The sequence below is a fragment of the Manihot esculenta genome, chromosome 3 (assembly GCF_001659605.2).
Source record: "Manihot esculenta cultivar AM560-2 chromosome 3, M.esculenta_v8, whole genome shotgun sequence".
Lineage (NCBI taxonomy): Eukaryota > Viridiplantae > Streptophyta > Magnoliopsida > Malpighiales > Euphorbiaceae > Manihot > Manihot esculenta.
Genome location: NC_035163.2, coordinates 5522183 through 5546845, shown reverse-complemented (window position 1 = coordinate 5546845; position 24663 = coordinate 5522183). Strand labels below are relative to the sequence as shown.

The following is a 24663-nucleotide window of genomic DNA, read 5'->3' as shown; positions in this document are numbered from 1 at the left end:
TAAGATGATAACAATTATATTAAATTAATAACATTATTATAAATTAAAAATAATATTTTATTCTATTATTTATTTAAAATCTTAATATTTCTTATAACTTTGAAAATATCATTTTTTATTAATTTAATATTTTTTCAAAAAAATAATTATAATTAATTTATAAAAATACATATCTTATTGCGTATAAATTTTTAACACCTATAATAAAAATATTATAGATTTTAATTTTAATTTTGATTTATATATTTTCTATAATATGATTAATAACGAAAACTGAATTTAAAATAATCCATAAATTTTCTATACACCATTTATTTAATTTAAAAAGAATTGAATAAATCATTTCTGATTCAGAAAGGAGGCTTGTAATTAGAAAATTTGCCAAAGAGTCCTTCGATTCATAAATCATTTCTGATCTCAAATTTGACCGATTTGATTCACGGTTCAAATGGGCAAGTTACCGAGAGAGATTTTTACAATTTTTTAATATTAAAATATACTTCTACGAAAAATATAACTAAATTTATTTTTCTACATTAGGATTACAAATAATCCATGATGACTTGGCCTCGTTTAGTAAATAAATGCAAGAAATTTATTAAAAAAAAAAATTAAAGCTGCTATTTACTTAATGCTCAGTGTGCTGGGGAGCAATGGGCACAGCAGGAGGAGCCACGAGCCAATTGGCTGCCACTGGACATGGGAGCAATTCGCTACGAGTCCGGTAGCGCCTTCCTGAGCACAATTTTCCGTGCAGCAATAAAACGCCACGGGCCCGTAGAATTTCGATCCTATTCTGTTGGCTTTCGGAATCGGAGTAATGATTAATAGGGACAGTCGGGGACATTCGTATTTCACAGTCAAAGGTGAAATTCTTGGATTTATGAAAGACGAACAACTGCGAAAGCATTTGCTTCAGTGAAAACAAACAAAGGCTAAGAGTATTTTGTAACTATAATAAGATCATCTTGGTCCATTCATTACATAACTAGATTAAAATTGCAGTCATTTTAATAAAAATAAAAATATTTAAATGATCTAATAAGTTATATTAACAACATCAACAAGGGAGAAAAATGAAAAAAGAGCACCAGTTAGACGACTTTTCTATGGCTCAGTTTTATAATATTGACATAGATATTGATGGTGCACCTATGAAACTGCTCCATTGAGCCTGGCTAAAAGGAAACAAAAACATGAGAATCCATAGCTTCTGGGCAGCAGGTGGGTTAGCTTCCTACTGCTCTAAATTACTAACTTATGCATCGCCTATGATGAGTCTTCCCTGTTCTTTAAGCTCATAAAGCATGGCAAGCGCAGCAGAATCAAATGAACTCTTCTTATCAGGTCTAGGATCTCCTGTGCATTCAATCATGCCATACACAGGTATGTTCAAGGTTATCTTCGATACAAAACTGGTAAATGAATGTTTCATTTCACTGCCGTCACCAAATGTTATTGGAGTTCTGCAAGAAGAAGATAATTGAATTTGATCATTTTATGTATACGGCAGTATACAGAGAAAAGATAGGAATAGAACTTGGTTTAACTTGCAAACCTCGACTTATTTTCTGTCGTTTGAAATGTAGGCCTTGTCCATTCCACTTTCTTACAAAGTTCGAAAAGTGTGGTTCGAGGTCCTCCTTTCTTCATGCTGATTGACTCGATAACTGCACAAAGGAGAATGTTATTATATATCCTGCTTCAAGCTTCGAGGAAAGCTTGAATAGTTTGGAAATCACCAGTTAGCTAATTCATTAATAAAATTCAAGTATAGGTGCACCAGCATTTGATCCATAAAATCCAAGAGCTAACATGCGTGTTGTCAGAATACTCAACTCAATGAGTGCAACAGAAGAAAATGTAGCGTCTTCTAGAATTTATGATGCCAAAATTTCAAGTAAGCATATTAGGGGGAAGGGGGAGGGTAGTTAAACAGTTGATTGAAGGATCCTATGAGACAGCTGAAATTCTGAGAAGCTTGAATAAACCAAACCACTGGATGGCAATACCTGGGGGACTCTCTTTGGGACTGCCAGCACGGGGAGGAACTCCCCTTGACCCTGTAGGAGATTCATTTTCTACTATCTTCTGCTTCTTATGTGGTGTAGGCTCAGCCGAGTGCCTGTTTGTTACGTCTAGGGAAGACAAATCAACAACATGATCAGTATCTGGTTTCCTCCTCTTTGAATCTCCTCTCGAGTTCCTCATTCCTCTATTCTGATACATTATAAATTACACAATCAACATCAATTAATGAGCTGTCTAGAAGATGACATTTGTTCAATGGTTTTGAATCCTGAAAACAATTAAAGCTTTGGTTTCATGAATCCTTTCTAGTTTACATAATTTTCCTGGATAATGGATATATAACATTTTTTTTCTTTTGCTTGTCACCAGGGTCTGCACCATGGATCTTGCAAAGAAAATTACCATGATAAAGAAAGAGGATATCGTAACTATTGAATCCCACATCGATTGTGGAAAGGAGTGATGTGCCCTTTATATGAGCCATAGAGGCTCTTCCCCCTTGAGCTAGCTTTTGAGGTGAGTTAGACCTGGCCCAAATTTAACTTGGTATCAGAGCCTCTCCATCCGATGTTGGGCGCCCTATAAATGTGCCACGCACCAGTAAAAATTCTGGGCGTGAGGGGGTGTGTTGAATCCCACATCAGTTGTGGAAAGGAGTGATGTGCCCCTTATATGAGCCATAGGCACTCCTCCCCCTTGAGCTAACTTTTGGGGTGAGTTAGGCCTGGCCCAAATTTAACTGTAACAATTCTGCAGAACTCCTCAGATTCCCTCCACAAGCATTTTAAGGACAAATGGGCAAATACAGAATGCATTATTGCAAGGGATTTGATCTCACAAGAATTGTGATAATCCTTCAAAATACAAGAGCCTAAGAATCAAAACGTCTTTAAGAATTTTTATCTTATGAGAATTAGAAATATTTAGTGATAGTTGATTTTTTCTTGGTAGAAACATATGAACAATCAGCATGACTGCATAAGTAGAGCAAACCTCCAGTTCCTTCAACAAATGAGAAGCTGCTTTTCCTTTTGCAGCTTTTCTGTTCCGATCATATCCGTCTCCCACCAAAAGAACATCATTCAGCTGGAGTCTAAGATGTGCATGCACAATGTCATTCTTAATTGAACATGTTTCTTTCTTAGAATACCCGTGAGAGTCGCATAATTCAGTCAGTTCACGCATTGGAGGCAGCTCCAGACTTTCCGGTGTTGCAATTGGAGATAATAGTGGCTTAAATATTCTCCACACTTCATCAAGGTTAAACTTCGTATCAACCAAAACTGCCCCTGCAACACTTTCAAGGAAGTCTGCAAGAGCCTGTAGTAAATACAGCAATCAGCAGATCAAGTATGGTTAGCATCCAAGGTCACAAATAACAACAAAGTCTAGCATCAGTAAAAGCATTAGAAACCTGGACAATGATTGCTGGCTCCTAATCATGTGACATGCATTACCATAATATAATTGTTATGAGAAGTCAGCCCGTATATGTTGTACGATTTGCATTGCCAACCAGGTAGAATAATTATAGGATATGCGTGTAAAATTATAAATTCATATTTCATAAATAAATCAACAAGTTTTTATTAAAAAAATAACAGAGCTCATTAGGGTTTCAGTACTGTTTACTAGTAGTGCTCACCGGTACAGAAAAGCACGGTCATGGCCATGGATTATTTTTTAACATAACTTGGAGATTTCCTTTAAGACTCTGGGTTGAACATTGACTTCAGAATTTTGCTGCCGTGTGACCTGGAAGTTGAAACTTCTGCATTTGGGTTGTGTTTGTGTTCTTTCTCAGTTGATGTCCCTTTCTAATTAGGTAAAGACCCACAAATTATTTCAGCTTTTTTTCAATCACCTTTTGAAGAGGAAAGTGAACCATGATACGTGCTTTATGTTGATGTTTCCTCACAAGTGTCAACATTGGAAAGGGAAGTGGAATATTAAAAGTTGCTTTCTGTTGGTGCCTTTGGATATGTGTTTCTTTCTGAATCCGCCCTATGAATGAGCTGCTTGGTTGTTCTATATATGCCATGTGAGTTATTGGTTTCAATAAGATTCTCATCTAAGGAGGAAAATTGGAATTGATGGGATTCCTGCCCCAACTTAAGGGAGAATATCATGTAAAATCAGTATTTATATTTTATTATTAAAGTTAGAATAATAAAGAAGAACGAAGAAAATAATACAATAAAATTTACGCGGTTAGAACCTACATCCGCTAACACAAAAACTCAGAGAGCTGCATCTTTATTCGATTATATATATATATATATATATATCTAATAATACCTAATTTTCCCTACTTATAATAGAAGACTCAAGACATGCATAGTGTGACACCATAATTAAAGGATTCTCCAACTAAATGGAAATATATAAATATAAATTACTGTACCCATTTAGGAATACAAATCCTGCACTAAATAGGAATAACTTCCCATAATATATATACACCGATTTAGTTATATTCCTATTAAGTTGTGTAGCATAATTTTAGTGATTAATTAGAGTGATTATGGAGATGTTTGTGTATAAACAGGTAATTTTCTATTTTATAGATATGGAGAGAAATAAAATTGTAGCCCTTTGAGTTCTTCCCTTGTCTTTCTTCTGCTGTTTCTCATCTTAAACTTAACAATAACCAACAGAAAGCTTATGTTAGGGCTGCATCTGAAGGGTTAGAAGGAATGAAAATGATGCAGGTAATTCTAAATTCTAAATTCTAAACTGGTATTTCGCCCCATTTGTGTCTATTACATTAGGTTAAACTCTCATGTGGATTAACATTTAACTAACTCAGAGTGGTTGCTAACAGTTTTGAGAGATGAAGGGAAGAAAAAAAAATCATGCCACATACTGCTGATGCTCCTGCTACTATCCATCAGCATAACAAGTTTCTGCACTGCCATTCCCACCAATGGAGCTCCCTCAAAGTTACCATATTTTAAGTTTATAATCTTGTAATAAGAAAATTAATCTATATTTATCATTCAAAACACAACTAAACATGCTTGAAGGAAAAACTGTTATGTCTTTCACCTTTGCTACTAGGAAATTCTATAAGCAACATTAAAATGTCAAATTTTACCCAAAATTTTTCAGCATCATAGCAAGTGGAGCCTACAAAAAAAATAAGCAATTATTTGGATCAGCATAATAGCTAAGCACATACCTTGGGACCCTTTGGAATTGTGGATGATTTGGTGGCTTCATCAGATTGGCAAAAAGACTCCAGATATTCTGTTATCTGGCTTAGAAGTAACGTAGAACAATGTTGAAGATGCTTGTATAGCTCCCATCTCACAACAATTTGAGCAAAATTTTCATTATTAACACTAGCTGATCGCAAATCCGTCAAGTCACCAGGATCGATGTTTTTGTGGCTTTGGTAGAGATGCCATGTGATGAGCAAGTCCAGCACAGAGTCACCGAGAAATTCAAGCCTCTGTCAAAGTTCATAAGGTTAAAGAGAAATACTAATCTAAAAGTCTTGCATATTATATATTTATAAGAATTTTATGCATCTAAATATCAATATACAGGACAGATAAAAGCTCTATTATTGTCATTTATGATGTCAGTGAAAAAAAATCCTTGAGCTCAATGTGTACAAGGAGTTTGCTTTTCAAATTGTTTATATCCAATTGTGGTTCAAATGAAACACACAATTTTTTCCCAACCTTGCATTTGGATAGGGCAATTTGAAATGTGAGGTGTGAATTTGATGATTGATAGGTTTCCTTTAATTGATTAGTCAATAAATTTTTATATGGGAAGAAAACCTTAGTTTGAGTGTGGACTTAAAAGAGTCAGTCTGTACAAGTGTTGTTTGAAACCCCTTCAAATGAATTCTTAACTATAATCGTGAACACAATATTTGTTTACAAATTTACCCAAGTAAATAATGATCAACTTTCATTCTGTTAGAATATGACTTGTGAGAAGATGTCCTAAATGGGCTGTGTGCAAGAAAATTTAAGGGCGTAGAAGTGTTGGCAAACCAAAAACAAGATGCATTGGGCTATTCTGATGGTGGAGAGCCCAGTTTCAAGCCCAATTCAGCATGGAGACCTACATGTTTATTAATCGACATTACTTGACCGTTGATTTCAACAAGCGATCAGAGAAGTGAGGCCTAATGATCAAGACTGGAATGCGTGGTGGCTTGATCCCCAGCGAGCTACACCCATGAGTGTGCTAATCAAGCCAAAATCAAGTGAATCCATGGGCTAGCCCAACGAGCTAGACCTTGAGGGGCAGAGCCAAGAAGAGCCATACTCAAGTTAGATGGACCATCCCATGCAACGCCAAGTGACAACTAGGCCTATGGCTATGAAGCACGAGCTAAACCTAGTTGCATTTGAGAAGAAGTGTTGGAATATGGCTAATGGGAATAATTCCCACATCAACAAATATAAGAAAATTAAAGGGCATATAAGTGTTGGCAAACCAAACCAAAATGGTGTAGGCCATCTTCAAGCCCAATTCAGCATAGAGATTAGAAACCAACATGTTAATCACATTCTTTAACCCTTGATTTCAACATATTCAAACAATTTAACTAAAATCAAATTCAAATTTTTTGTTAAAATTAGAATAATATAAGAGAGAAGAAAATAACAGAAAAAGATTTACGTGGTTCAGTTATGAGAGCCAACTTCTTTGGACACAAAACCTCAAACGACTACATCTTTATTGAATTGGATAATTTTCTCATAATACAAAGAATTCACTATTTATAATGGAGGATCCAAGACATACATGGGATTCTCCAAAGTATATCAAATCCCTTTATTTTAGGAATATCTAAATATATATTATTCTATCTATTTAAAAATACAAATATTATATTTAATAGGAATAAATTTCCATAACACTACCCTCCTAATCATAGCATGGAATCTCATCAATTCTAACATATTTCAAATCTATCATCCGAACATAATGAGGTATTTCGCTCTCCAATACAAAGAAAGACACAATTAGATAAAGAAAGATGTAAGAAAGACCATAAATTAAAATTCCTTACCTGGTAACAATAGCCAACTCCTTGTTCTTGCATCGATGCATGTGTCATAGCCTCTTGTATAAGAAACTTGATAGAAAATGTATAACCAAGCTTTGACTCTAGGCTCCTAACCTCATTTTCTTTTGGCATGTAAGAACGTAAAGACGCACTAGAAATGGCTTCATCTACCGATGAAGGGTCAAATTTAACATCCATACCAAGCCACTTCATCACATGAACTGCAGCAATCAGTCCTCCACCAACATAGTATGCTCCTACTATGCCTTCAACACAATCAGATATGGTTTTGGAACAGATCCATCGGTGACCCATGGAGCAGCATATTGCAATCTTAACTTTAGGGTCTTTAGTTTGAAATTTGGAATCTAAAGGCACTTCTAAAGTATCAACCCCACATTTACAAGGAATATAATATGCAGGCCGCTGTCCTGGAGCAACCCAACAGCGAGGATTGAATGCACTATCTCGTATATATCCCTGTAAAATGAGAATGCAAAATGCTATAATTCAAAACAACTAAAAAAAAAAGGTGTGGAATGAGGTTTACTGAAGATCACATGAATTCAAATAAATTCCTGAGTTCAATTATAGGAGAATATATTCAATAAAGTTGTTACAAGCTTGACCAAGTACCTTCTACTTGCAGACAAATAAAGTCAAATGGATATACAACTATAATAATGGAAAAAGAAAGTGCTCAGCTGTTTGGAGATAAGTATCATATCAAATAACTAGCAGCAATGACCATCATCATGATAATATGACTCCAAATTCACTTAAAGCTTCCAAATGAATAGGAAAGAATCTTTCAACGGACAAAATAAACAGTAAATATACTTGCTTAACTAAAGAACTTTAGGTCCAACTCCACATTTACTGAACTTCTTGATGTGACTTAATTGTGCAAATACATAAAAGAAATGTAAACAATTAAATAAACAAAATAAATTTTGCAAACTTCATATGAGAATAATGCAATTTCATTAGTGCAACTAAGTCATGGAAATCAGATACACTGGCAAACACCTGTAATTTGCAATTTATTCCCAATTTATGTAGAGCTGAATTACAAACAGCCTGTACACGGCGAGCAGATAATTGGCCTTCATGTTTTGTAGGGTATCTCAAAAAGAGGTCATAACTTATAGCATACTTCAAAACTGAATCTCCAAGCAACTCTAGCCGCTCCATGGAAAAAGTTTCGCAACATCTAAGTGTTGTTATCGCTTCCAACATCTAATAGTAAAAGCATCATATTAGATTAATCACAGAATGAATGATGTATTCTAATCAAGCAAGGAAGTTAAATGATTCATAGGCAAACCAGTGAGCTTGGGATATAGGATTTGGGAATCCGGCAGTCAATCTCATGTCTAAGTTGACTGGCTAACATAAGGGACTCCAGCCGATACATCAGAGACGGAAGTAAATAAAATGATTTTAGAACCTGAATTGGAACATCAACACTGATTAAAAGCTCAGGTGGCATATGAGCAAGTTGTTGCTGTTTTCCAACAGCCAGTCCATCTTTTGAAGTAACTGCACAGCTAAGATAACACATTAGAAATCAGATAAAATAGAAAGACAAATTGCATTCAATCCAGTTTGAGAACAGTCTCTACTAATGATGATTATTGCCCCAGGCCCCAGCATTTTCTAATCAGGCAATGCAACATTTATTAGTAGAACTCGCAGCAGGAAACCTTAGCATAAAAATCTACTTGGAGATAAAATTCCACCTTATGGGGGTTCTCAAACTTGTAAGTCAACAAACCTTCATCATTAGGATTAGGAAGCAAGTTGTGTGGCTTATGGCTTTGCTTTAACAGCAACAAAGGTTGTCCTGGATGTGTCAACACAATTCCATACCTGACAAGAGATGGTGTAAAATGCCATGAAAACAAAATTAAATAAATTATCAGGGAGGATAAATATTTAATGAAGAAAACATTATCTGGGAGCATGAATCACCAACTTTTGGTTGAAGTAATCGGCATATGAAGAATAACTTGGTGATGCATCACCAGCATTTTGCTCAAAAGGACTATCAGCAGATGTATTACTCACTAATTCAACAACAGAATATATTTTTCCTGTGTGAATGGCCAATACCACCATATCTTTCAGTTTATCTGCATCAACTGAAATATTGGCAAAGTGGATTGTGTTTAAACTACTGCACTCAGTAACAGATGAGCCAACCCTACAAGATGATGACCTGCTTTCACCACTACAATGCTCAGCATCCAAGAAAGAGTTCTTCAAAAATTCTACCACATAAGTGCAAGCATCAACTCCAGTCCAATTTATTTTCCAAGATTCATCATTTGAAGCACTGAAAGTCTCAAGTGGTAGCAGCAAATACATGTTTGATGGGATCCACAACAAACTTGTTTCTTTCTGAAGCAAAAACTCTCTTCTTCTAGATGATTTGGACCCGGTAAACAACTTCCCAAATAAGGCATTGAAAAATAATTCATGAAAGCATTTTGCTTTCACAATCTGACATGACAAAAAGAAAAAGAAAATGGCTTTAAGTTAAGGATAACTTGCCATAAAGACGACACTTTTCACATTATGAGCATGCACTTTACCTGCTCAGCATCTAAATGTATTTGTCCACATGAAGAAACTGAAGCTCTAACAGTCTTCCTGACCAAGTAAAGGTCCAACACAAAATTTCCAACATCATCATCAAGCTTCGACTCTGTGAGAAGAATAAACCCAGAATAGATCTCTTTGACAATACTACAAGAGAAGTCAAACTTGTATGCATAGAAGGTGGCTCCATCAAGGTTCTCTCCCCAGCTTCCAGATAATGCATGAACGCTAGTTGTTCCATGCAATTCCTTCCGTTTTGTTGTTCCTACAGTTTTTTTTTAATTATTATTATAGGTTGGTTGTTAGACGAGTATAAGGAGAGGTGTAAACAGAAATACAAAATGAACATAAATGTGAAAGTAAACACCATTAAATCTTCTAGAAATAAAACAAGATAATTAACATCATTGTATAAAACATTACTATTCCCTCGTTTTATATTCCCTGCCAAAAGAATAGTTATACTTTGGAAACTGACGCATGTATAAAACATTTTCACTATTGTCTTAGATTATCATAAGCAGTTCAAGATCAAAAGTCAGATATGAGGAATGTATTTCTATATTATTATTCACCCAGTAACCAAAGTATGGTGGCCAGACTCAGGGTAATATTAGGTTCAATTCACACAAACACATCATACTAAACTAATGAGCAGAAAGAGACCATAAATTTTGTTATAAACTTCATAATAGAAGAGGTTGATAAACAGGCATATCTGCACCTGCTAATGTATCTTTGCTTCTCATAATACAATTATCTTCCATAGGTTCATCAACTGATGGCTGGAGATGATCATCTAAGGCACCCATTTGATGCAGCTTCTTACAAGCTTCCAAGCATACAAGCTGCTTCGCTAATTGTTGACTCCTACATACTGGACCAACTAGTGTTTGAAAAGCTGCACTGGCTGGTAACTTTAGTTTACACTGGCATGACCGATCAAAAAATTCGTACTCAAAAGTTGGCCTTGGTGTGAAGTACCTAAGTTATAATGTAGTCATTTAGTATTGAAGGCAAAATTGGCTGCTTATAGGAAATGCATTTGGGAAAACACAAGTATTGGAAAGAATAATGACATCATTGTTCTCTACAGAACATTTCAATACCTGTCACCAGGAAGCTTTTCACAGTATCGATATATGTGGGTAACACTAGAGTCCTGTGTAACTGATGCTCCAGTTGCATTCACAATATAGGACTTGGTTTCCTCAGTAGTACATGTTTTCAGAAAGTGCACATCAGGATCTCTATTTATAGCCGTATTTGTCACTAGCCATTCGCTCCTGATGAAATCAAATAGTTGATCTCTTTGTTTCACGTTTCCCCTGCACAAGTACACACATTTACTTCTTTCTCAGCCTTAAATGATACTATAAACCAAAGCAAGAAAACTCCATCAAGAAAGCACACGACTAGAAAACTTTAATTACTTAACAAGGACAACCAGTATAATCTTGCAGCGTATTTAGACAAATACAATCCACTAATAAGTGCACTTATAAAGCCATGAAATATATGAAGATGGAGAGGCCATCACCTCTCGAGCATAATGATATATTGGGAATCATTTTGTCTAGCACGTCCTCGGGATTGGACATAGCAGCAAACTGTCTTGGGCAAATCAAAACATATAACGCAAGAGCAGTTTGGCACATGAATTCCCTCCCTCAACACATCAGTGGCAAATAATAGGTTGACCTGCAAATATGGTTATATTCATTGGTTATCAAGTATTCAACTGCAACAGTTTATGAAATAATTTCTGATAAACCTTTCCAGAACGAAATGATTCCAGTGTCTCCTTCTGTGTTTTAGGGGTCACTGCATCTATTGATGTATTAGATCCAGTAACATATGAAACTCTGAAATGTGCTAACGCTGCAACTTTCTTCACAAATCTTTCAATTACTTTAGCTGTAACAATTCTATCAACAAAAATGAGGCACAATATTTGCCTAGCTCCTCTGCAACCAGAAAAATTAAAGTAAAAAAATTTGGCTGACGATGAAACCAAGGGAAACTGACAACTGAAATATTTGCATTACCCAAATGATAGGAAAAGTTGAAGCAATTCATATAATTTTGGAGACAGGTAACCCAAATCTACTGCCTTTAAGAAATCAAACTCAAGATCCAAAAGAAAATGATCACCTGGAAAGATGAATAGGAATAAACAAAAGAATATTATATCAAAGAAGAAACTAAGTAGCAGCAACTAAGCTAACAGGTTCCAGAAAGGAAACATGGTCACAAGACACTGGGCATACAAAATACTCATTGGCAATAGCTGCCAGGAAAACAAAGGGGTATTGTTTAGTTTCTAGCCAATCAAAAAGCCAAAAAAAGTGAAGAATAAAATAAAGGCATTGCAAATGTTATTGTTTAAACTTGAAACTAGCAAGGCAAAGCGAACCAAGTTTCCCAGGTATGCATAGAGGAATACAAACTGTTTATGCAGTATAAACAGGAAATTTAGACTAAACATGAAACTGTGACTAATGGATCCCTTTGGAAATTAAAAATGCAAGAAATATCCCTTTTAGGGCAAAGCAAAAATATAAATTGCAATCAAATGAACTATTTCCACCGTAAAATGAATTTTGTTCAAATAGTCAGCTTTAAACTGTTATTTTGATTGGCATAATGAATTACTTTCTCATCCAGAAATGTGATACTCCACCATACCACATAATAAAAATATGACATTCCTTCATATTACAATGGTGAGAAGAAGTAGTGGTAATAATAAAAGAAGAGAGGGAGAGAGAGAGAGGGAGAAGAAAGGGCGCTATTTTCTTCTAACTTTATTGAATGGACTTTGTTGTGACTCAAATTAAGTCAGATGTGGATAAAGATTTTAATTCGGAAAGTAAAATTCACAGATATGCAGCCTCCTGATTATGAAATAATGCACAGGCAGACAAAATGGCAGAGATAGTATCCTTTTATAGGTTCTGCCATCAATATGTATATATATAAAAGAAAAAAAGAAAAAGAAAAACACAAACAAATCATTTTTGAAGAATTCTGATGTTTTGATAATTCATTAATAAATAGAGAGAAAATTGTGGATGATGCCATTAATGTTATCATAACTCAAATAGTAAAATGGGAAAGAAAGCATTGACATTGAGAAGTACTATCATTATGACATACAAAGAGGAAGCACAAAGCAATACATATATAAACTACTGCTTAGCATACCATGTGGCAAACACTCGCCAATTTTGCTCACCACTTCCTCAAGGAAATATTTATATTGTAGAGAAATTTCTCTATAAATCACACATTCCTCAGAGGAGTTTGGAGCACTCTGTAAGAGAACTTTCACAGCCTGGAAACAAGAAATTTCAAAGGAATTACAAGAATAACAGTAAAAATAACTTCCACTTGTATCCACACAGAAGTTACTTGAAAGTAAATTGCTATGTGCATGAGGCAATTAATAGAAAGGAATAGAAAGAATTTGTCTGGAGATCATATCATTTTCCTTATGACCATCAATTCTCTTCTTTTTAAATGCAAATTACTGGAAGAATCATACCTCATAAGCACATATGAGGCCTAGATCTTCAAGGCAATTCAAAATCTTTGCATGGTCATTGGAAAGCCGCTGTCTCAGTGTCCTAATTTTATCATCAATGTCTTTGTAACTGCTTTGTGCTGACCCTTGCAAACTTACCACTGAAGCATCAAACTGTCCATACAAATATTATATGTCAACGTCCCATTAAATAAACCAAGCATATCATGTATCTAGAACTGCAATTTCCACGTAAAACCTTCACCATAAACATATGTATGTAGATGCGATGCAGAAATACCTTGGACCATGATGCTTCAATCTTGGATTTCAAATCTGAACTATAATGTTGTGCTTTGTCATAAAATCTGCATGTTTCTCTCGCAGAGGGAACATGGATGTCCATTTCTGTCCTGTCTTCGATAGTAAAAACCTACAGCAAAGCACAATAGCACATGCAATTGCATAACAATTGAAGATGCATGATCAATACGTAGTATTGACAATCTATACAAAAGGATACCTGGGAATCCAAAATGCTTTCAAGTTCTGATATTTGATCCTCACAATCCACAGCAGAAGAGACACCTAGTGATGCAGAACAGAATACAACACTCAAAGGGGAGGAGAAACAGTTTAAAAATTATATTCATGCTCAATATCAATTGTCATATTGTCGATAATAAAAGTGTAATACAATACCTAAACCACATAGGTATTTATAACATAATAACTAGTCCTACTACTATTAGGATTAGAATTAGAAATCCTCAACAAGAAATTAGTAAACACTAATTAGGAATCTCAAACTTCCTAAAAAAAAAATAAAACCCTAACTCCTAAACAATAATAGAATTCTTAAACTTCCTAAGTCTAAAAAAAATCTAAATTTAAGATAATTTTATTAATAACTAAATAAAAATAATTCCTCAAGTTGAATCTTCTTTAGTCACATCATTCTCTCCTGGTTAAAGAAACTTGAACTTGAGGTTTGCAGTACTGAAGAATCAAAAACTGAAATTGGAGAATACACAATCTTATCTTCTTGGATGATAGCAAAAGATTGAAAGTCAGCTTCTTTCTCTAGAATAGGTTCCTCAAAATTTTTCAACTCAACCTCATCAACTTGGATTTCAAGAGGTGAAGTTTCAACAACCAAAATTTCAGGGTAATGTAGAATTGTCAAAGGAATATGAGACACTTCTACAGATAAGTTCCCAGACATTTTTGTTAAGTATTTCCTTCTTAGCTTTTTATCTGTTTTTTACTAGGCAAAGAGTTGTTTTTTAGGTGTGTAGTAAAGTTGCCAGATATGCTAATTTCATGACTAATTCCCCATAAAAATTGCTGAGTTTTTTTGGATATAAACTGAGTCCACTTTTTAGTAACCTTCAACAAATATATTGTTAGGGTTTTGATGTTCTATATGAACTAACAGTAGTGGATTTGTTGTCTTGAATGGTTCCTATACACCTTACTTGATATTTGATCCATTCTACGGCTCTTCAATAATAACCGAATCACAAGGAGTAAGAAATTACTAAAGCACAATCAACTAGAACCAAGAAGCTGCTGCATCAAAGAGAAATATTGAGTTGCAAGCTGATGACCACTGCTCCAAGTGATAACACAGAAAATGTAAAGAGCCAAATGCAGAGGGACAAAAAAGGTAATAGCACTTTCATGACAAGTAGTAAGAAACTTCTATGCTTTTATTGCCATTCAATCAAATCAAAATACCATCAAAAAAAGGTCTTACCTTTTCTAACAACAGGTGATGCTGTCATTCCAAAAATCCTTGGCTTGTCATTCAACTTGTGATAGAATTCCTTAAGCAATCAATGATCATTTTTTTATCATGAAATGAAAAACTAAAAAAAAAATTAAGGAATTGGTCTGGAGAAAATGTGGAATTAAGATACTTAAAGGACTCATGGAGAAATTGGACACTAACCTTCATTATTTTTGTGTAGGGATGATTCCCAGTAGCACGATGGCACTCGTCAATTATCAACAAGGATACCACGTCTAGATTCAAGAATGCCGTTCTTAAAGCATCCAAAAGGACTTGAGGCGTCATAACCAATACCTACAACATAAGAATGAACTAAATGTGATAACGTTACACTAACATATTACCGGAAACTAATGAATATTTTGAATGTTAAGCATGGAGCATGCCTAACCCATGCAATATTCAGTTTTCTGGATTGAAAATGAAAGACTTTTCATGCTATAGTAACCATACTTTTAGTTTTCAGTGATTATTTCTCAGTGACCATAAACATAAGATCAATAATCAAAATGAGCTTAATTTAAAATTTTTAAATTCAGAGTTAGAAATTATATCTCACTCGCTCTCCACATAGACACTGATTAGATGAAGTCTAGATAGAAGAGATAAGGATGGCCTCTTGGGTTCTCAAGGACAATTCAATTACATAATCTCCCTGGCCACAAGACACAAGCAGGCACAAGCATAACGCAACTGACAAAAATTACTAAGAAAGGAGTTATCTCGGACAGAAATTTGTTAGGTTAATTCGGAGACATACATAAACCAAACACATTAAATTAACTGAGGTAGTTCAAAGCAAAGTTGTTAGCACATCATATTTAAGCAGGGAGTTTTATAATTACATGTACAAGAGTTTTATTTACAATGCTATAAAAGCAAACTTACGTCATGCTCCTCAATCTCCTTTTCCCACAACTTCATAGTCCATTCATCTACCCTCTTAGCTCCATAGTACTCTCCTACATCAAAGCTTGTATTCGTTTTAATAACCTCATATTGCTGCAGACAGAAAATCCACTACTTTCAGCACGTGCACCACTCAGCTAACAACATGGTATATGGAAGATGATTAAAAAAATACAGAACACCAATAAAAGATATTATTTTACTCTTTCTCCTTTTCAAAAAACAAAAATGGAGCAACAGAACAAATATACATATATTTAAGGAGCACCCATTAGCGCACACAGAATTTACCATTTGTTTGGGAGGGGATTTTCTAAAGTAATAGAAAATTCTGTATGGGTTAACAAGATTTTCTTTCAAATTTTCCAAAGAACTCAGAAAAATTCTCTACCTTTCAAATAATAAAAAGTTATAAAAATTTAAAATCCAAGAAATAACCTTTCTATTCTAAAGAACCTTCCTTTAATCGATCTCCCAAACAGAGTGTTAGGGGAACATGCCTGATTGACAAGATGAACTGTTGGAGCTAAGAAAAGAATCAACTTTTTATAGCCAGAAGATTTGATAGCTAGACCAATTTCCTTGATCAGCATTACAGCGATCATTGTTTTTCCGGCACCAGTCTCCAACACAGCAATAGTGTTCCTCTTCATAGCCACCTCAAACACCTCCAATTGGTAGCTGCACAAATGAAAAATCTACAAAACTAACAAATGCTCCCCAAGAACAAAATGAAACCACATTAATCACAAAACCCATGAAAATTTAAAACCTTCTGGGGTTAAAGTCATTATGATTGACTACAGAATCTGGTTCTCTGACAGCATCATCTTCCAGACAATTCAAACCCAAATTGTCTGATGAGTTATTGAGATTGACTACAGAAGCTGGTTCTCGGGTAGCAGAAGTTCGATGTTCCAGACCATTCAAACCAAGATCAAGAGACTGTAGTGAGTAGCTCATGTCACTGAAGCTTCTTTTGAGAGGATTAAGTTCCGACATAGGAATGTCTACGATGAAAAGCCTTTATATAATTAAAAATGAGGAAGCATAAAAATAAAAAAAAAAAAAAAAAAAAAAAAAAAAAAGGTTATTGGTGTCAAGATTCTCTCCCCGTACGAGACGCTCCTTATGAACAGAGAAAAGGAAAGAAAAGAAAAGAAAAGAAAATGCGATCAACGTGAAGAACTGAAGAAGGGAAACAACAATTGGGCTGATGGAAGAATCAAGAACGGTTACCTTCTTCCATTGTACATAAACTGTGCACTGGGGTTGAGGGTTTTCCCTTACTTAATTTTCTTCTCCCGGTTTTAAGCGCACTAACCGTGTTCGGTTGAATTTCAATTAATTAATTTGAATTCTATAAAAAGTTAGAATTTAATTATAAAAATTGAAGTTTATGAAATTAGTTATAATTAAAATTAATTCTTTTAAATTTTAATAATTTGAAATTAATTTCATAATATTTACATAATAATATTTTATGACTAAAATATTTTTATCAAAAATTTTCTTTTCTCAATTATTGTTTATTTTATTAGTTAATTAAATAAATTATTAAAAATTAATAAATTATTAAAAAATATTAATGATTATAAAATAAATTATTTTAATAAATAATTATATTTTTTAATTTTTATATTATTTATAAATAATTAATATTACTAAATAATCGATCATCTATCTTAAATCTTACTTTTTGAATTAATTGAATAGAATGTAAACGTTTTCTCTCATGTTATTTATTTTGATTTTATTAAAGAAGATTTATATTATTATTATTAAAATTAATAGAAATGGATTTTTTGTTTTTTGTTTTATTATAATTATATTCTATATTTTTTATTTAAAATTTCACTTACAGTTAAAAAATTAATAAAATTATCATCACATTAATATTATATTACGACATTAAAATTTAAAATTAATCGTTAAAAAAAAATTTATTTTATTTTTATTACAATTTCACTTATATTTTAGTTTTTATTAGTTAAATTCTATTCTTTTAATATATAACCAAAAGGCGTTGAAAACTTATAAAATTATTAAATTTTTTTTTATTATTAAATATATTTAAAAATTATTATTTAATTTTTTAAAATTTTTATCAATTATTTTATAATAATAATTTTTTATTTTACTTACACTAAAATTATTATCAATCAATTTTTTTTAAATCTATCTAATATACTTACTATTTAGCATTATTTTTTAAAATTATGGTTAAGAAGATAGTCCTATTAAATATGTTAGTCATGAAATATTAAAAATAATTTAAAATAATATTTAACTTTATTCGATTTAAAATATTCAAAATAATAAAATATTTTTTTATGATTTTTTAATTATTTTTTTAACTCTTAAGTAAAATTTTAATTTATTATTATTTTTAATTATATTAATATTTAGAGTATATTTAAAAAAATTAATAATATATAGATTAAATATTTAATTGTGCAATCTGACTTTGTCAATTGGCTAAAAAAAATTTATAATTCATTTGAATTTATATTTTTTCATCTTCTAAAAAAATATTAATAAAATAGATAATTATCAAAAAATTCTATAATTTTAATTTTATTATAATTTTAATCTAAACTTTTAAATTATTATTTTACTTTAAATTTTAGTGATATTACGAGTGATATAGCAATTTCGTTAATTTTTAACATATAAATAACTACAGAATATAATTTAAACGACTTTAAAATTTTAGATTTTAATTGATAAAAACAATGTATCGGGATAATTGTAACAGAATAAAAAAGTATAAGATTTTTTTATAATTAACTATTATTAATATTTTATTATTATTATTATTATTATTATTATTATTATTATTATTAAAAAATTTAAATAATATATATATATATATATTACTTTATGGCTAATTTAAAAATTTAGAATAAATCAATTTTAATTCTGAAATTAAATCAAACAGATATTATATAAAATTTTAAAAATTATATTAATTTATCTAAAATACTTTTTAATGATTTTTTTTACATATTAATATTAAAATGACTTAAAATAAAAATATATAGAAAAATAATCAATATTATACGATAATTGTTCAAAGTAAACCATCTCATACTCGAAAATAGAATCATGTGCTAGACACTCAAAAACAGGATTATGTGGCAAGAGTTTGATTAGAGAATACTTGGTCCTATCCAGAGAAAAGAAGATCCAAATACTTCAGGTCTCAGCAATACTCGCCTCCTCGACTATGGGGCGAGATTCCACCGGAAGTTACCGTTAGAGAATGCAATTTAACAGATCTTCATTATATCTATAATCACAAGATCCCCTATCAATTAGGCTATGCCAACCGGATTTTCAAGAGTTGTGATAATTAATTTCATCTTCTTACAGTATAAAAACTAAAGATTGTAGAGACCAAGGTACGCAATTCTTACATAACTACTATTAAATTCTAAGCAATTTCTTATATTCGCCATTTTTTTCAGTTTACTGACTTCAGTGTTAGAATGACTACAGTAGACGCCAACCATCTCACGTTCTCTTTTTTTAGATTGACCAATCACAGCAGAACTTTGTTTCAGCCATATCATTTGATTTCGTTGTCAATAAATTCATTGAATTCTCTTTGTTTATTTGGACTAAAATCGATCTTCTATTCCCTTTTCTATTATCGAAAATGACCAAAAATTCACGAGCTGCTGCTAAGACTGCTGTCAACAAGGGCATAATCATTTCCTCTACTCCTAGTAGTGGATAAAACACTCCATCAATAGTCAATGAGCTTGATCTGAGTAACCTAAATAATGAGCAAATGCTTCAATACATAAAAAAAAGCTGCAGCCCACTCTCGAGCAGTAAAAGCCTCGGGAGGAGGCCTCATTTATGGCTCCCAGGGGAAGAGAGGATGCCTCCATTAATATCCCAAGAACTCGAACAGAAGTGATCCAAGCGCAGTCCAAAGGTAAGGCCAACCTGAAAAATCGTCAGACGAGACTCTAAAGCACATCGACTGAAAGCTGATAAGGGCTATACAAAGGTATCAGAAGGAGGATTATGGGATGGACGATGCCTCACCCCTTTCAGAAGAGATTTTGGTAGAGACATTTTTTGCTAAGTTCAAACTTTTAAGTTTGGACAAATACGACTGAATAACAAATCCCAGAAGTCATCTGGCAATCTTTAGGACAGCCATGCAGCTTTAGAATGTTAATGATTTCATGTTGTGGTGAGTGTTTTCGTCAACACTCACAGGTTTGACACATAAATGGTACCAACATTAGAGCTCAGGTTCATTCAGAACTTTACACAATTTGCTATATTATTTAAATTCAGGTTTATTACTTATATACCTCTTAAAAAGCTCTCTTCTGACTTGCGAAAGATTCGCCAAGAAGAGGGCGAGTCTTTAAGAACCTTTATTTCACGGTTCAATGCAGAAGCAATACAAGTGGAAGAATTAAATTATGAAATAGCATATGAAGCATTGAAAAAAAAGGAACGCACAACATCAAGTTCGTGGGTTCTCTAATTAAGAGCCCAATTGCTACGTACTGACGGCTAATGGGCAAAGCCCAAAAGTATATAAGGCTGGATGATGAAGTTCGAGCATTGAGAGAGGACAAAAAGACGAATCAAAAGCAAAATCAAAAGTCAGAGAGGCGAGGATAGGAAGGAGACAAGAAAATGCCACAAGACAGGTTCCGTCAGGCCATAATCCAGGTATTAGTCCTGCTAAATAAGGTATCTTATGCCAGGCCACATGGCGAATTTCACCATACCATAATCTGAATATTAGTCCCATTAAACAAGACATCTAATGGCAAGGCTACAATGCGAGTTTTACTAGGCTATAATCCGGTATTAGTCCCGCTAAACAAGATATTTTATGCCAGACCGTAAGGCAGGTTACGTCAGACCATAATTCGGGTGTTAGTCTTACTAAACAAGACATTTAATGTCAAAGTCACAAGGCAGGTTCTGCCAGGCTATAATTCGGGTGTTAGTTCTGTTAAACAAGACATCTCATGCCGAAACCAAAAGTGGGTTCTGTCAGGCCATAATTCGGGTGTTAGTCCCACTAAACAAGACATCTTATACCAAGGCCACAAGGCGGGTTCCGCTAGGCCATAATTTGAGTATTAGTCCAGCTAAACAAGGCATTCTATACTAAGGCCATAAGGCGAGTTCCACCAAGCCATAATCCGAATGTTAGTTCAGCTAAATAAGGCATTATATGCTAAAGCCAGAAAGCGGGTATCCGCCAAGCCACATGACTAGGCATTAGTCCCGCTTCACAAAAACTTTAAAAGGCATCTTATGCCAGGCTACAAGGTGGGTTCTGCCATGCCATAATCCGGATGTTAGTCCCGCTAAACAAGGAATTCTATGCTGAGACTACAAGGCGAGTATTCGCCAGTCCACATGACCGGGTGTTCATCCTACTTCACAAAATATTTAAAAGGCATTTTATACTAAGACCACAAGACAGGTATCCACCATGCTACACGACTGGGTGTTAGCCCCATTTCGCAAAAAAATCTCTAAGGCATTTCATGCCTAGGCCACAAGGCGGGTATCCGCCAAGCCACGCGATTGGGGGGTTAACCTCATTTTGCAAAAAAGTTTATAAGGCATTTTATGCCTAGGCCACAAGGTAGGCATCCGTCAGGCTACGTGTAACGACCCGAAAATTGGACCGCTACCGGCGCTAGGATCCAGATCGGCTTAAGGCCGCCGGGACCCGTAGCAAGCCTGACATATAACCTATAAACCTGTATAATCCCATACATGATCAACAACATACATAAAAATTTAAAATTTTTCTTTCCATATACATCAACCAAACTCAACCTGAGCATAAACATTAACATAACATTGATCCCTCTGTGGAATCTCATCAATGCCCCCAATGGGTGACATAACATATGCTGAGTTGGTTTAGATAATCATCATAAAAATTTCTAAGATCATGTATTAAAAGGGATAACAACAATCTATGGTCAAGCACACTTCTAACATCCATAAACATTATCTCGTTACATATCTATATTGATTAAGACATTACATTACAATTTGATCATGTCCATTGCTAGCTATTACATAAACATGACTTCTTTACTCTATCCGGACTCCTGCTCTATACCGTACCTGCAAGCCTGGGGATAAAGGGAGAGGGGTGAGCTAAAAGCCCAGTGAGTAGAACCATAAAATATATTATCAAACATGCTCCAATGAAATGCATCATAACACAGACAATTCACATAAGGGTTGGGTGAACTTGTCACCAATTAGTCCAAGCTAACTCTGTGCCAGGCCGTAGCATGGGGTCCTGGTCTTCCTGTCATAACATACATTACTTACCATTGTCCCAGGGCCTCCTCTGGGCTCCTGGTCTTCGAGTCCCTAACCGTGCCAGGCCGTAGAATGGGGTCCTGGTCTTCCTGTCATGGACTAATTGGGTCATCCAATATTCACCCACATCAACAACAATCGATGCAATGCGGCATATTCGTGAAAACTAGTGCAATCATCCTATTGCATAACCATGATGCATGAAACATGATAAAACATTTAATTTCTCAATTTAAAAGATTAAGTTTAGTTCCACTCACCTCTGGCTGACTCTGGCAATACCGAAGCAGCTAAACTCACTGCTGGGGTCCTCGGTTCCTCGGGTCCGAACCTACAAAGGTGGACTCAAATAAGGGACCAAACATACCTGAATATAACTATAAACTACTCCCCAAAAACCCCCTAAAACATCATGAAACAATCATAGATAAACATGCAAAAGAGGCCTGGACAGGGCACTTTCGGCGGCAGGTTCGGCGGCCGAAAGTCCCTCCAGAGCCGAAAGTCAGGCAGGTTCGGCGGCACCTTCGGCGGCCGAAACTCCCAGACAGAGACGAAACTCATGTATGTTCGGCTGCACTTTCGGCGGCCGAAGCTGCCCGACAGAGACGAAAGTCTCCTTTCGGGGGCAAGCTTCGGCAGCCGAAAGGCTGCCTCCCCAGCCATGTTCGGCGGCCGAAAGTCCTTCGGCTGCCGAACCTGGTTTCTGCCAAAAGGCAGAAACTTGGCTCCATTTGCACATTTTCGCCTCCAAACCTTCCAAACATGCATCAAACCTATTCTACAACACACAAACCCAAGCATACATGTTCCTAGGGGCCTCACAACAATACAAACCCCATCTACAACACATCAAGCATCCACATTGCTCAAGAACATACATTTAGACCCATAAACATAACCATAACCTAAACATGCATTCTACCCCCATAGATCTACTTAAAACTTACTTTAAACATGCAATGAGCTTAAGATCGGCTCTTACCTCTTGAAGATCGAGAGAGAGACGACCAAAAACTCGAAGGTGGGAGAGAGAGGGTCTTTGAACCTCCAAGCTCCAAAACTTTGCTCAAAAGCTCAAATCTTCAAAACAAGGTTAAAACAAATGAAAATCTTGAAAGATATAGAGGAAAAACATCAAAGATGGGTGAGGGACGGCGGAGAGCTCACCTTGGCCGAAAATGGGAAAAAAAGCTGGCCCATTTTCGGCTAAGGGACCCTTTTATAGTGGCTGGCCAGACCACGTTCGGGGGCCGAATGTGCCTCCGCATGCATGCCATGTTCGGCGGCCGAACTTGAGGTTCGGCGGCCGAACCTGGACTTCTCTCACTTATGCTTTTGGGGGCCTAAAGCACACCCGCAACGCATGCATGTTCGGCGGCCGAACTTGAGGTTCGGCGGTCGAACCTGAGTTTTCCTCCAATGCTATTTTCATGCAAAAACTCATTTTCTTTCATGCTTAAAACATAAAACACATTAAAACATTTTATAAAAATATGGTTTTACCCTACTAGAGGCCTCCGACATCCGAGATTCCACCGGACGGTAGGAATTCCGATACCGGAGTCTAGCCGGGTATTACATTCTCCCCCCCTTAAGAACATTCGTCCCCGAATGTTCCTCAACTAGCACATGCAAGGCATACAACATACATACACATAAAACACGTAGAGACTAACCTTAAAAGAGATGAGGATATTGCCGGAGCATAGACTCCCGTGTCTCCCAAGTGCACTCTTCCAGATTGTGGTGGTTCCAAAGGACTTTCACCATCGGGATTTCCTTGTTCCTCAGCTTCCTGATCTGGGTGTCTAGGATCCGTACTGGCTGTTCCACATAGGTGAGATCTTCTTGGATCTACACATCAGGTTCACTAAGAACCTTGCCCGGATCTGACACGAACTTTCTCAACATAGAAACATGGAAAACCGGATGGATTCTCTCCATTGAAGCAGGTAAATCCAGCTTGTACAATACATTCCCAATCTTTTGCGAGACTTCAAAGGGTCCGATGTATCGCGGGGCTAGTTTACCTTTCTTTCCAAAGCGAACCACTCCTTTCATTGGAGACACCTTGAGAATACCAGATCCCCCTCCTGAAACTCTACGAGTCTTCTGCGGATGTCTGCATAACTCTTCTGTCTGCTTGCAGCCGTCTTGATTCTCTCTCTGATTAAGGGTACCACCCTGCTGGTGATCTCTACTAGCTCAGGCCCTGCCAAGGCCTTTTCTCTAGCTTCTTCCCAGCAAACAGGTGACCTGCACTTCCTTCCATATAAAGCTTCATATGGAGCCATCCCGATGCTAGCATGATGGCTGTTATTGTAGGCAAACTCCACCAAAGGTAGATGCTGCCTCCAAGAACCGCCAAAGTCCAGCAAACACATTCTTAGCATATCTTCTATGGTCTGGATGGTCCTCTCTGAC

General features: G+C 35.2%; 1 protein-coding gene across 5 annotated transcripts; it reads right to left on the bottom strand.

The window, feature by feature from the left end:
- Window positions 1-989: 989 nt before the first annotated feature.
- LOC110611273 (endoribonuclease Dicer homolog 3) lies at window positions 990-17229 on the bottom strand. Of its 5 annotated transcripts, none has more exons than XM_021751486.2 (28): window positions 17140-17229; window positions 16673-16910; window positions 16401-16581; window positions 15880-15993; window positions 15151-15285; window positions 14956-15025; window positions 13720-13784; window positions 13498-13629; window positions 13218-13370; window positions 12878-13007; window positions 11719-11824; window positions 11445-11637; window positions 11211-11371; window positions 10780-10998; window positions 10389-10654; window positions 9664-9935; window positions 9045-9571; window positions 8844-8938; window positions 8394-8608; window positions 8096-8305; window positions 7070-7546; window positions 5213-5485; window positions 3025-3351; window positions 2777-2885; window positions 2434-2459; window positions 2013-2220; window positions 1559-1670; window positions 990-1466 (listed from the first exon to the last, which is right to left on the bottom strand). In XM_021751486.2, exons 1-28 carry the CDS (start codon window positions 17147-17149, stop codon window positions 1259-1261), a joined length of 5232 nt encoding a protein of 1743 aa, XP_021607178.1. In that variant the 5' UTR covers window positions 17150-17229; the 3' UTR covers window positions 990-1258. The 5 variants fall into 5 exon arrangements, with proteins under 5 accessions (XP_021607178.1, XP_021607179.1, XP_021607180.1 ...); XM_021751487.2 differs by having other exon boundaries at window positions 10395-10654; XM_021751488.2 differs by lacking the exons at window positions 2434-2459; window positions 2777-2885.
- Window positions 17230-24663: the final 7434 nt, after the last annotated feature.

What these genes read in the sequence shown, in the direction of transcription:
- LOC110611273 (XM_021751486.2), bottom strand. An exon ending in GCCGATTACTTCAACCAAAA is followed by an intron (nt 8,939 to 9,044) that starts GTTGGTGATTCA and finishes ATCTCTTGTCAG; the next exon opens with GTATGGAATTGTGTTGACAC. An exon ending in ACGACAGAAAATAAGTCGAG is followed by an intron (nt 1,467 to 1,558) that starts GTTTGCAAGTTA and finishes TTCTTCTTGCAG; the next exon opens with AACTCCAATAACATTTGGTG.